This window comes from Xenopus tropicalis, chromosome 6, assembly GCF_000004195.4.
Source record: "Xenopus tropicalis strain Nigerian chromosome 6, UCB_Xtro_10.0, whole genome shotgun sequence".
NCBI classification, from domain to species: domain Eukaryota; kingdom Metazoa; phylum Chordata; class Amphibia; order Anura; family Pipidae; genus Xenopus; species Xenopus tropicalis.
This window is the reverse complement of record NC_030682.2, coordinates 7,652,256-7,665,076: the sequence shown is the minus strand read 5'-3', so window position 1 is coordinate 7,665,076 and position 12,821 is coordinate 7,652,256. Positions and strand designations below refer to the sequence as shown.

Below are 12,821 nucleotides of genomic sequence, written 5' to 3'. Positions count from 1 at the left end.
ATATACTAACCCCATTCTCCTATCTGTAGCCTATAAACAATGCAGACTTCATAGTTCCTGTTGAAATAGATGGAACAATACACCAGGTACGTCCCCTGTAGCCCTTTGTGCATTTATTTTTATCAGCATTCATTTTGTTTTAGCTTTCTCCCCCCCCCCCCCCCCCCCCCCCCCCAAGCACTGAGTTCCAAGCATCAAATGAAGCAAGAAGCCGCCGACCCACAGGAATGCGGAACTGGCAGTGGCCCGGTTCAAGTAATCCAGGATAGGCTGTTCACATTCTGCGTGGCCTATTCTTGATTACTTGCATTGGGAGGCAGCTATTCACGTCGGCGAGCTCCAGCAATGTGTGTATATATATATATATATCTTCAATACCTGGTACGCTGTTGGGTGCCATATTTCTCTTGTCTTTTTAAAAATTATTCATTTTCTTCTTTGGATTCAGTCTTTCATATTTACATAGTGAATTTCTAATTTAAAGGGGAACTCCACCCAATTTAAGCTTTTTGAAAAGTAAACATAATTTCAAGCAGCTCTGCAATATACATCAATTAAACAATCTGCAGCCTTTTCATGATGTTTAATGTAATAATATGGTTTGGAACAGTTCCCTAAGCCCCGCCCCCTGTTCCCTAAGCCCCGCCCCCTGTTCCCCTGCTGATCTGTCTGACTACTTTGTGACTCAAATTCAATGTAACAGTAGTCGCCTCCCCTCAGCCTGCCTCCTCCCAATCCCAAAATCCCCTGCTGCACAGGTGATGCCAATAAGGAAAGGAACATCCCAGTGCAATGCATTGTGGGCTATGTAGTTCCTGCATGCTGTCTGTAGGCTGTGGGGAAGTTGTTACAATTTGTAACATCAATGTTTTAGTCCCTCCTCCCCTGCCAGGGTTTTTAAATGATGCAGAAAGAGAAGGACTGTTTGCAGCTGGATTTCAGTGTAGAAAAATGGGATTTATTCATGTTTTTTGAAGCAATAGATTAGAGTGATAGGTATATTAGTTGTGTGGGGCTCTAGTGTAGACAATTACTGTAAACAATAAATGTTGTCTTTAATTGTGCCTTTATACCTCACCCCCCAAAAACCCCCAACACCCCCCTCTGCATCATGACATTTTTGCAGCAAAACACGTACGCTTTCTGTTCTTCGCCCTCCCATTGGCTGACTATCATGTTGCTCTGTAGGTCTATGTGTTAAAGAGACCTCATGTGGATGAATTTCTCCAGAAGATGGGCGAGCTGTTTGAGTGCGTTCTCTTCACGGCCAGCCTGGCCAAGGTGAGCGGCCAACGTTTCCTAACCTGCCCCCCATTGACGGCTCCATTAATTCACTTTTTCTTTATGTACCCTCGTTTCTGTGGGCACGTGTCTTACCTTTTTCCCTCTTTTTTTCTTCCCCTTGCTTTCTTTGTGTACCAGTGTGTCTTTGTGCTTTCCGCTAGTTTGTGGGTAAGTGTTCCCATGGTAACGACAACATACGGGCTTTGCTCATGAAGCCCGTATGGAAATATGGCCCGTTACCATGGCGTTTATAGCGGGTTTGTTTTTGTATGGGGAGACAGATTGTAGATTGGTTTTCTAATAGACTTCCCCTGAGTGAGGAGGGGCCAGTGGTGGTGCTGGTTCCTTACTCCTATGGTTTCCAGTATTATCCGTAACAAATCCTATAGGCAGTTGGGTTAGTAAATAGCCTTGTAGTGTATAGTACTATAGATATAATAGTGTCTATTAAAGGGGGGGGTCACCTTAGTGTGTTATAGAATGGACAATTCTAAGCAACTTTTCAATTGGTCTTCATTATTTATAATTTTTTAATTTGCCGCAGCTTTCAAATGGGGGTCACTGACCCTGGCAGCCAAAAACCTATTGCTCTGTGAGGCTCCAGTTTTATTGTTATTGTTACTTTCAGTACTTTTTTTCTATTCAAGTCCTCTCCCCTATTCACATACCAGTCTCTCATTCAAACCACTCCCTGGTTACTAAGGTAATTTTTGGACCCTAGCAACCAGCTAGCTGCTGAACAAAAAGTATAATAACTACAAATAACAGAAAATGAAGACCAATTGCAGATTGTCTCAGAATATCACTCTCTATGTTATACTAAAAGTTAACTCATAGGTGACCAACCCCTTTCAAGGGGAACTGACATCATGACGATGAAGAAATTCTGTACGATTGTTAATCGTCTTTTTTCTGCACAGGCGCAAACATTTTGCATGGGCAGCCCATGTACCAATGCAAGGGGCAGTGGAAAGTGCAAAATACTTGTGCATATATGTATTTAATAAAAACACAATAGCCCAGGCACTTCACCCCAGAGAAGACATAGGAGAGACTTTATATAAAAATGTCAAATCACCACGGGTTGTTTAAAGCCAATGCCAATATCTGCTCATATCCCTTAAAGGGGTGGTTCACCGTTACATTAACTTTTAGTATGTTATAGAATATCCTATTCCCAGCAACTTTGCAATTGGTCTTCATTATTTTCGTCATTTGCCCTTCTTTTCTACATCTTTCCAGCTTTCAAATCAGGTCAATGATCACAACTTCCAAAAACGATTGCTCTGTGAGGCTACAAGTTTATTGTTATTGCTACTGTTTATTACTACTTTCTATTCAGTCCCTCCCCTGTTCATATTCCTGTCTCTCATTTAAACTGCTGCCTGGTTACCAAGGTAAACAAGACCCTAGCAACCAGATAGCTGCTAAAATTCCAAACTGGATAAACCATAAAACAAAATGAAGACCAATTGCAAATTGTCTTGGAATATTACCATGTACATCATGCTAAAAGTTATGGTGAACAGCCCCTTTAACCCCTGCATATAAGATTGTACTAGGGGCTCCTCACAAAGCCCTTTTAGTTTCTCCTGCGGCTTAATATCCAATTATTTGTGCCCATGGGGACCTGTAATATGCCCCCTGTAGGCACCATTCTTACAACTTGGCTGTCCAGGGCAGTGACGCATGGGACGTCTTGTTTTAGGGTAGCGCCAAAACCGAATCCTAATTTACATATGCAAATTAGCACAAGGAAGGATTAAAGAGAACCGCTTCCGTGTGTGTGACAAAAGGTCACATGATTTTAAAGGGGAACCTGTCACCTTGAGAAATAATTCCAAATCCTTTTCTATCAGGTTAGTTGAGCAAAATAAACTTTACTGAAGGTGGCCATACATGTTCAGATACGCTTGCTTGGCCAAGGTCGCCAAGCAAGCGGATCTTCTCCCGATATCCCCACCTACGGGTGGGCGATACCTGGGGAATTCAGGCGAATCCAGGGCCAAATTATAGAATTAGAACAACGGTAATAGGCTCAGTTGGTTCGGGGACCGCATTGATATCTGCCCCATTTCAGGCCAGATATCGGTCGGGCAGGCCGGTCGTTACTGCCCCTACACTGGCCAATAAGCTGCATGGCCACCTTTACACTATATACATTGTTTATTTTTCTTGGAATTTACAGTCACAGCCAGCACGCCGGAGCCATTTTGTGTGCACTGTTATTAAGGAAAAGCTTTGTATCCCCCCAAAATCTTATACATTTTCCATCTAGGTGATATCTAGGAAGTGCTGAATGGAAAGTGAAAGTAATTGTATATACATTTATAAATACATTTATAACCGGTATGGATGATTCAATTAAAAAAATTGACATTATTGCAATTTGAAGGACACGATAAAGGGTTTTTTATCGCGGGCGGACTTATCTCCTGGTGTGCCATTGCCCAAACAGTAGACATAGGGGGCGCTCTGTTTGTTTTTGTAATTCTGTACACAACCATTTATTTACTGTGTTGTTTGTAACTATTTCAGTGCCGGAGTTATGGCTCGCTGCTACTCCACTCAGCTTAGGGTTAATTAAAAGACCTGAACCGAAATCCATCTAATCTGTGTTTTGTACATTTCTCTCTTTCTAGTAATCTAGATGCCTTTTAGTTTTTAGCCATCCATGTGCCTGATTTTGGCCTCATTTTTCTGTCGTTTTCTCATTTTTCGCAGAACCTGGAAATAGCAAAGTTCCTAAATCCTTAACTCCTTGACGTATGCAAAGTAACTGCGACATTCCTGTCTAACGTCTCTTTTTCTCTTCTCACTCACAATTGTTTTTATAGTACGCGGATCCCGTGGCCGACCTGCTGGACCGATGGGGAGTGTTCAACGCAAGACTCTTCCGAGAATCCTGTGTTTTTCACAGGGGAAACTATGTGAAAGATTTAAGCCGTTTAGGAAGAGAACTGAGCAAAGTCATTATAATCGATAACTCTCCGGCATCGTACATCTTCCATCCAGAGAATGCAGTAAGTATGCTGGAAAGGTTACTGGTGTAAGGTTTCTCCCAGGTATTCCCAGCACAGCCCTGGGCAGGTACATGCACCGTACAGATCTTTTCCTAAAGGAATCCTGTCATAGGAAAACATGTTTGTTACAAACCCCATCAGTTAATAGAGCTTTTCCAGCAGAATCCTGCATTGTAATCTGTTTTTCCCCATGGGGCTAGCCATATTCTTCATTTCCCAGGGTGCCACAGCCATGTCACCTGTGCTCTGATAAACTTCACTCACACTTTACTGCTGCGCTGCAAGTTGGAGTGATATCCCCCCCCCCCTCCCAGCAGCCGATCAGCAGAACATTGGGAAGGGAGCAAGATAGCAGCTCCCAGTAGGTATCAGAATAGCACTCAATAGTAAGAAATCCAAGTCCGGCTTGGGACTCCTCCAGTTACATGGGAGTAGGAGAAACAATAGGTTAGCTGAAAGCAGTTCTAATGTGTAGCGCTGGCTGAAAGCTCAGACTCAGGCACAATGCACTGAGATGGCGCCTACACACCAATATTACAGCTACAAATACATTTGTTTCAAGAATTAAGGGTTAAATGGCAGAGGGAATTATTTGCTGTGTAACAGTGTCACTTAGAAATAAAGTGCCCCATAAAAATCATGACAGAATCCCGATTTTCAGCCAGATATCGGTTGGATAGGCCCATCTGAGGGACCCCATAGACGTGCCGATAAACTGCCAATTTGGACTATCAGCTTGTGCCTTAAGGAAGAGACTAGATATTTTAACCTTTTCCCCACTGACCTGTCATCCTTTCCCTCAGGTTCCCGTACAGTCTTGGTTCGACGACATGACGGACACAGAGCTGCTCGACCTCATTCCCTTCTTCGAGGGACTGAGCAAAGAAGACAATGTTTACAACATGCTTAATAAGCTATGTAACAGGTAGCCCTGGCCAAGCTCTCCCGCTGTGAAAAAGCTGCTCCCTGCAGCCGCTTCAGACTGAGCCCCGTCTCTGACTCTTACCTTCTCCACCCCGACATGTTTTGCTCCGAACCAATACGCTCTGCCAAACACAGAAATCCGCCACAAGAAGTTCCGCTCTTGTTCTTCCGGAAGGGTGCGAGTGACGCAGCGCAGCCTTTTCGGGACTCCGTTCAACTCAATTCTGTAACCAGTCGAGCCGAGCGAAACATTTTGCCGATGGAACGGACAAAGCAGCTCCGCCGATCCTCCCGGCATCTCCGGGGGTTGCCGAGCAACGGACAGTGGAAAGAGAATATTTTTTAAAATAAACTTTTTGTCTCTAGTTTTTTCTTAAGATTGATAAGGACTTTTCAGGCTTTTATAACCAGAATAATAAAAAAACAACACACCAAATGAAACCGAATCTACAAAGAAGATTATAGGAAATGGTCGATGCTAAATCATCTACCCCCCTTCTCGCCTGCTATGGTTGGTCCCTACACTATGCAGACTGTGCGTCCCCCCCCTTTGCTTGGAGCAGTTGACCTGACTCTAGTGCTTTTTTTTTCCTTTTCGTTTGTTTCCTACAGGATGAAGTGCCTTTTTGAGTGTCAAATTAAAACAAAAAAAAAAAAGATAAAAAGTTACATTTTCTACAGACCTGTAATCTTTCTAACATCGACGCGCTTGGAACCTTGATATAAAAGCACTCTCACTTACGCCGACGAACACTCGCGGATACAACTAACCGGTGCAGTGCGGGTTGCATGACACCAAAACAATAATACCTTTTAACGATTGACATATCGAGATTCCTTCAGCAGTTGCTCTTTCAGTTTTGTTTATCGGTGCCGCTCAGATTTCACTTATTATTATCCGACTGCCGCCCCCGCCGCCATATTTTTGTTCTGGACGGCCTACATACAAAGTTCCATATTCCCCCCCCCCGCTTCCGCACAATCTCCATTCCTAGTTTATGTTTTCGTCTCCCCGCCCCAATGTTTATTTTGTTTTTTGCTTCGGAAGAATAGGAAGGACCGGAGAAACCTTCAGTGCTAAGATGTAAAGAAAAATGGTCTCGGATAAAAAAAAAAAAAAAAGAATCTATTTATTGATAAGGAGTTTTTTCCTTTTGCGATGGAGAAAATAATAAGCTGGATGCTTCGGATTATTTGTACAAGGTTTTATTTTTTTAACTGCTGCTACTTGTTTAAGTCGCCAAATGATGTTGACTACCGGCTGTCAAACTGTTCTTTGCCACTGTGCCTACGCTTTGAATACATTCACAGTTTGCTGCAAACTCAGGCAGTACATGAAGCAGACAGATACCCCCCCAGCCCACCAAATCTACTCCGTAGATAGTATACCCTCTCTCCTATCTTTACCACAGGTATGTGTATTTTCCTCAGGAAAAATTCCTCCGACATTTTTTTCCCCCTTTATTTTACAGCAGTGAAGAATTCCAGTGGGGATATATTTTCCTTCCAAGCACTGGACAGATTACTCTCCTCTTACAGGGAAAATATACCCTATTTGTAGTTCATTTTTGGTTCATTTTACTGTAACTCATATGGGCATAGTGTGTGTGCGCAGTCTGCTTTTATTGGTTATTATTAGTTTTCCTTAGCCTTGCCATTCTCTGTGGACTACACCGTCTGGTGGTTAAAAGTAGATTGCACTTTGGAAAGGTGGCCACACACGTGGCGATTTTCGATCGTTCAATCCGTCACTAACGTTCAGGGCTGAAACGGCAGATAAGGAGGTAGAAACAATAGGATTTCTACCTCCTTCTGCCGATTCAGCCCTGACGGCAGATTTTGATCAGGCGCCTTCTATGGCGCCCGATCAAAATCTTTTAACCCGCCTGATCGGCGAGTCGACCGATATCAGCAGCTTCCTGCGATATCGGTCGACTTGCCATACATGCACCGAATATCGTACAAAACAAGGTTTTGTACGATATTATCGGTGCGTGTATGCCCAGCTTTAGGGTTATGGCCCACAGGAAGATTAGTCGCCGTGGGTAATCTTGGCTACTAATCTCCCCGAAATGTCTTTACTCTGACAATAAAGTAAATCACCGTTGGAAAGGCGTACGTGTTGCTTCATTTTTCTAAAGTTGCCCGGAGTTTCCTTGCAAGGAATTTCGGATGAATTGGCGATACTAATGCCTTCACACTATTGCCGGTGGAAAGGCATTTTGGAAAGATTAGTCACCCACAGTAGTGCCAAATTATCACAGCCGACTAATCTCTGTGTGGGCCATAAGCCTTAAGGTGGCCATGCACGGGTGGGTGATATCTGACTAATTCAGTTGTTTGGCCCTGGGGCCAAATGATTGAGTTAGAAAGGCAGGTATAGGTGCCGTCGGTTTGGGGACCACATCAACAAGCCAATGCGGTCCCCCGATCCAAAGGAAAAAGCAAGCCTGCCCGATTGAGATATGGCTGTCGTTCCTGCCCATACACGGGCAGATAAGCCACCGAATCGGTGTAAAGGACTGATATCGGCAGCTAGAATCGGCCCCTGTATGGCCACCTTTAGGGTGAAGACACACAGCTACTAGTAGCAGCTACTTGTCACGGCAACTAAAACAGACAATGCTGATTATTTACGGATAACTGTCTCTACGTGTGTTTAGCAGAGGCAATTCTCAGTATTGTCTATTGCAGGGGATTTTCTGGCGTTTAGTAGCCGTGACAAGTAGCTGCTACTAAGTAGCTCCGTGTGAGTTCACCTTAATGTCTGTGGGGAATGTCTCTGCAAGGCAAGCAATATACAACAGCAGCTGCTGCTCACAGGAATGTATATAGGCAGGTACACAGAAAGCTGCCCGGCATACTCGTTTAAGAAACATTAGAAAATGGGGTTTATTTTGCCTTTAACATTCAAGTGTTATGTTGCAGTTGCTAGCGAAAATCCACCATTCATTCGCCATATCCTTAATTTCCCATCCCTCCGGCAAAACTAAAGGGTTTTGTTATTTTTTTTTTCTTTTTAATTATAAATATCCAAGTTTTTTTTTGTTTTTTGCCACTGTACTGGTCTCGGTTTGCAGCGTTTATCAGTGAAAGTCTTGTAAACAGTATCCTGACGTTTGTAATAAAACTCGATGGTGCATATACATCGTTTTAAAAACCCCCGTTTTATGTTTTTTTGCTTGAAATCTTTATGTTCTTACAGTGCAGATTCTTTTCCTGCTTATTCGCCAAATGATTCTGTTTCCCCCCCCCCCCCCCCCCCCCCCCCACCGAGGATTGTACATTTGGGTTGATTCTGTTTTATGTATCATTTAACTTATACAGTGCCAACATTGTATCATGCACTTTACAACTGGCAATAAAATAAAAGGCAAGAAGTGTAATTACATGTGCAAGGTTCCTCCGCGCTTGTACTACTCATTTTCAGGCTGATGGTGGATGGCCAGGCTGACTGGGGGGTCCCCATAGACAAACCAATAAGCTGCTAACTTAAGGTCCCCATACACGAGCCGATTCTAGCTGCTGGTATGGGTCCCTTAGACCGATTCTGCAGGTAATCGGCCCGTGTATGGGCACTAACGACTGGCCTGCCCGATATCTGGCCTGAAATCGGCCAGATCTCGAACGGGTGGGTTAAAAATTCTAGTCAGATCGGGGGCCACATCGGCTCGTTAATGCGGTCCCTGAAGCGACTTTGCCTATACCCATCATTATAATTAGATCGAATTAGCCTGGATTCTCCTGATATCGCCCACCCTTAAGGTGCCCATACACCTTCAGATCCGCTCGCTTGGTGACATCTAAAGGTGTATGGGCACCTTAAGGGTGGACTGACCATATTAGAAGCGCTTATTGACCTGTATATGGCCACCTTTACTTTTTAGTATTTTTAAGCTGTCTTACCCACAGCCTCTTCTTAGAGTGGGACCCCACTATGTGTGTGTGGGTGTGACTCTTCCCTATACAGACAGCATTGGTCCCACATACACGAGGCCCCCCTCTGCCCACCCAAGGCCGTAGACTTGGATATCCCATTGGCATTGTGCATAAATAAACATAGGCATATGTATATAGTTCCCTTATGTTATTCCAACTGCATAATGAGAAGTAAGTGGGATCAATTACAAGATGGCCGCCTCCATAGCATGGGTGCAATGGGTATTAAACGACATATTTGCATTCCTGTGTGTAAGTGTGGGAAGGGAACACTATCCCCCATCTTAAATTGTAATTCTACTCTCTTTGTTGGTTCAGAAACAATGCTTGTCTAGCACATTAACCTTATTCTGTCTAATGTATAGGTTGTAGACGGCTAGGACAAGGTGTGGAGCATCCAATCCTCCATTCACGTGCTAATAATAGCCAGAGATCCCGTTTCATACCCCTTCAGAGGAACTCTTGAACTATAAAGTATAATGCTGTTAAAGGGGAACTCCGGCTTGAAGAGATTAAGACAGAAGCCCCTAATATTCCTATCCCTGTAATCTGTTCCTTCAAAAAGTAGGAATAAATCCCATGTTTATATGCCGATATCCAGCTGCAAAACAGTTCTTCTCTTTCTGCATCATTGGAAATCCTGGCAGGGGAGGAGGGACTAAAACACTGATGTTACAGATTGTAACAACTTCCCCACAGCTTACAGACAGCATGCAGGAACTACATAACCCACAATGCATTGCACTTAGATGTTTCTTTCCTTATTGGCATCATGTGTGCAGCAGGGAATTGTGGGATTGGGGAGGCAGGCGGAGGACAGCGACCACTGTTGATTTTTATTTGAGTCACAAAGTAGTCAGCCAGACCAGCAGGGGCCAGGGCTAAGGGAACAGTTCCAAACCAAAAATGTAATAATCAGAAAGATGTTGAACAAGGCAAAACCACATATAAAGCCTCCTGCCCCAGTGCCAGGGACCCGGCTAGTGAGAGGCTGACTTGAGGGTTAGCGCTCTCGGGAAATGGAACCGATTGGGTCTCTGCGCTGCATTTCATAAAGAGGCGGGACCGGCCGTGCATCAGATGGCCCTACTCCCCTCCCTATTGTCACTGTGTGACTGCTCTGGGCCCACAAACAGTCTTTGCTTACTTCATGGTCCCAGTCGGACACCCAGTGGAAGCGCAATGGCAGCACCCACTCTCGCCCCACTGAAACCGGTCTCCAAACAAAAATGCATGTGCTCTATGTGAAGTCAGAACCAAAGTCAATTGTGATCAACTCTGAAGCAACAATAGTAACTTCTGTAGCCAGATGCACCAACTATTCCTTTATATACAGGCATCTGGCAGCGGGGGCTCTGCCGCACCCATTGGCACTGAACTTTCTTATTAAGAAAGATTAGCTTGTTTGGCGAGGTTTCCAATGCATGACTACCTTTAGGAACCAGTGTCATCACAAGAACTTCATAAGGGGCATGGGTAATCAAAGCAAACCCTACATCACCAAGTGTTGGCTGGAATTGTCTGTGGGCGCGGCCATTGAACCCTGAGGTGGTGGAACTGCTTCCTTTGGTAAATGGGGTTTCCATATCTGGTGGGAAAGTCCAGGCTTGGGAGGTGCCTGAATGCACAATGCCAATGTTTAAGTTTGAAGGACTTGGATTAATGGTCTGTGGTTGTGGGGTCCCCGGTTCCATTGGAGGCAAACCCTAAGACTGATTGGGGTTGTTGAGATGGGAGTGGAAGAACTTGACTGGTCTCTACAAAGCCTTGATATGTCCCCAACTGAGCACCTGTGGGATGACTGGAACCCCAACTGAGTGCCAGGCCCAACATCACTGCCCAACCTCACTAATGCTCTAGTGGCTGAATGGAAGCAAATCCCACCAACCACGTTCCAACATCTAGTGGGACCTTCCCAGAATGAGACGTTGGCCAAGCAGGTGTCCCTATACAATGGGCCAGGCAGGCGTCCCCGTACCGCGGGCCAGGCAGGCGTCCCCGTACCGCGGGCCAGGCAGGCGTCCCCGTACCGCGGGCCAGGCAGGCGTCCCCGTACCGCGGGCCAGGCAGGCGTCCCCGTACCACGGGCCAGGCAGGCGTCCCCGTACCACGGGCCAGGCAGGCGTCCCCGTACTATTGGCCAGGCAGTGCATCTAACGTGCCACTTAATCACACTACAAGCCAACGTTCCGATGAGCTGCCCATTTTCTTGGTGCATAAACAAAGTGCGAGTAATTTTATCCGGCGTTTATCCTTCATTATACTTGTAGGAGGTCAGCCGTGGTTTGCCATTTATTGTGCCGCGCATGGAGGAGCTCCACCTCGGCAGCATTATTCTTCATGTTAATAATTCATGCCATGTTTCAGTGCTTCTCAGCTCAGTGCCTCCCCGCCTTGCCCGAGCCTCCTTCCACCGAGCCCTATCAACCAGCCGCCCGCTCCCGCCGCTGCAAGGCACCATGGGAAGTATAGTAAGTATGAACTGGGATTTCTGCCCAATGGGATCTGATTGCTTGGCCATGTCTGTAAGGATAACTGCTCTGCTGGTGAGTATGGCGGCTGCCAGGTACAATCATGTTTCTTTACATGTAGTTTGTTATGTTGAGGCTCGTATTTTGGTGCAGATGAACTTCCAAAAAGGGAAAGTGTCGGGGGGTCACGGGGGCTGCAGCTAATGATAAAGTTATGTTCCGCCAGCCCACAACTCAACTGTTACGGGGAATAAGTGGCTGAACGTAGCTTTAAAGGAGAACTAAACCCCTATACAGGTGCTTTATGTATCACATGCCTTACTAAAGCTTGTGTATTATAATAAATAATGTACCTCTGTGTTGGAACATATGAAGATATTAAAAGTTACCTTGGAGTTCCATGGCCTGTTTAAAAGCCTTTATATACTTGTAGAACCCCTCAGTGACTGCTAATATCCTTATCATTTACAGTAGGGGGTACATTATCCCTTATAATACATGAGTGATACTCAGAGTTCCCTGTATAACTCAGCCTGCAGCCTTGTGCCTTTATATGGGCACAGAACCCCTCAGTGACTGCTAATATCCTTATCATTTACAGTAGGGGGTACATTATCCCTTATAATACATGAGTGATACTCAGAGTTCCCTGTATAACTCAGCCTTTGTCAAGCAGTCGGTATCCCGCTGACACTTCCATAGCGGAGTGTTGTTTTCAATATGACCACTAGGTGGCAATGTTATATCATAGCGTTCTTAGGAGCCTGCTTATCAATCTGTGTAAAATGATTTACCCCAAATAAGTGAATGTAACATGTATGTATGTATGTATATAACTTTATTTATAAAGCACCACAAGGGTACGCAGCGCTGTACAGTCTTACAGAATACAAAATTACACACAGGGAGGACAAGTGATATAATAAATAAATACAATAAATACATATATGTATACATATATATATATAAGTGCCATGTGGTATGAGACACAATGGGAAGGAGGTCCCTGCCCCGTAGAGCTTACAATCTGAGTGGCTGGGTAACATACAGGCACAAACTGGAAGGTAAGAGGCACCAGGTATGGGCATTTGCCCTTAAGCGCAGGACTGGGCAAAATAATGTCTTAGTGCCCCAGAAGGTAACAGCTGAGTTTTTTCTTAAAGAGAGTGGGTGAGTTTTC

The 12,821-nt window shown here is 44.8% G+C and overlaps 1 protein-coding gene across 3 annotated transcripts in view; it reads left to right on the top strand.

Moving 5' to 3' along the window:
* ctdspl (CTD small phosphatase like) overlaps window positions 1-6,189 on the top strand; it is a 37,320-nt gene extending 31,131 nt beyond the window's left edge. For all 3 annotated transcript variants that reach the window (XM_031903502.1, XM_031903501.1, XM_004915594.4), the window contains 4 exons: window positions 30-86; window positions 1,189-1,281; window positions 4,122-4,307; window positions 5,111-6,189. In XM_031903502.1, coding sequence (XP_031759362.1) covers window positions 30-86; window positions 1,189-1,281; window positions 4,122-4,307; window positions 5,111-5,236 — 462 coding nt within the window. In that variant the 3' untranslated portion in view covers window positions 5,237-6,189. The remainder of the gene's footprint in view (window positions 1-29; window positions 87-1,188; window positions 1,282-4,121; window positions 4,308-5,110) is intronic.
* The last annotated feature ends 6,632 nt before the right edge of the window (window positions 6,190-12,821 follow it).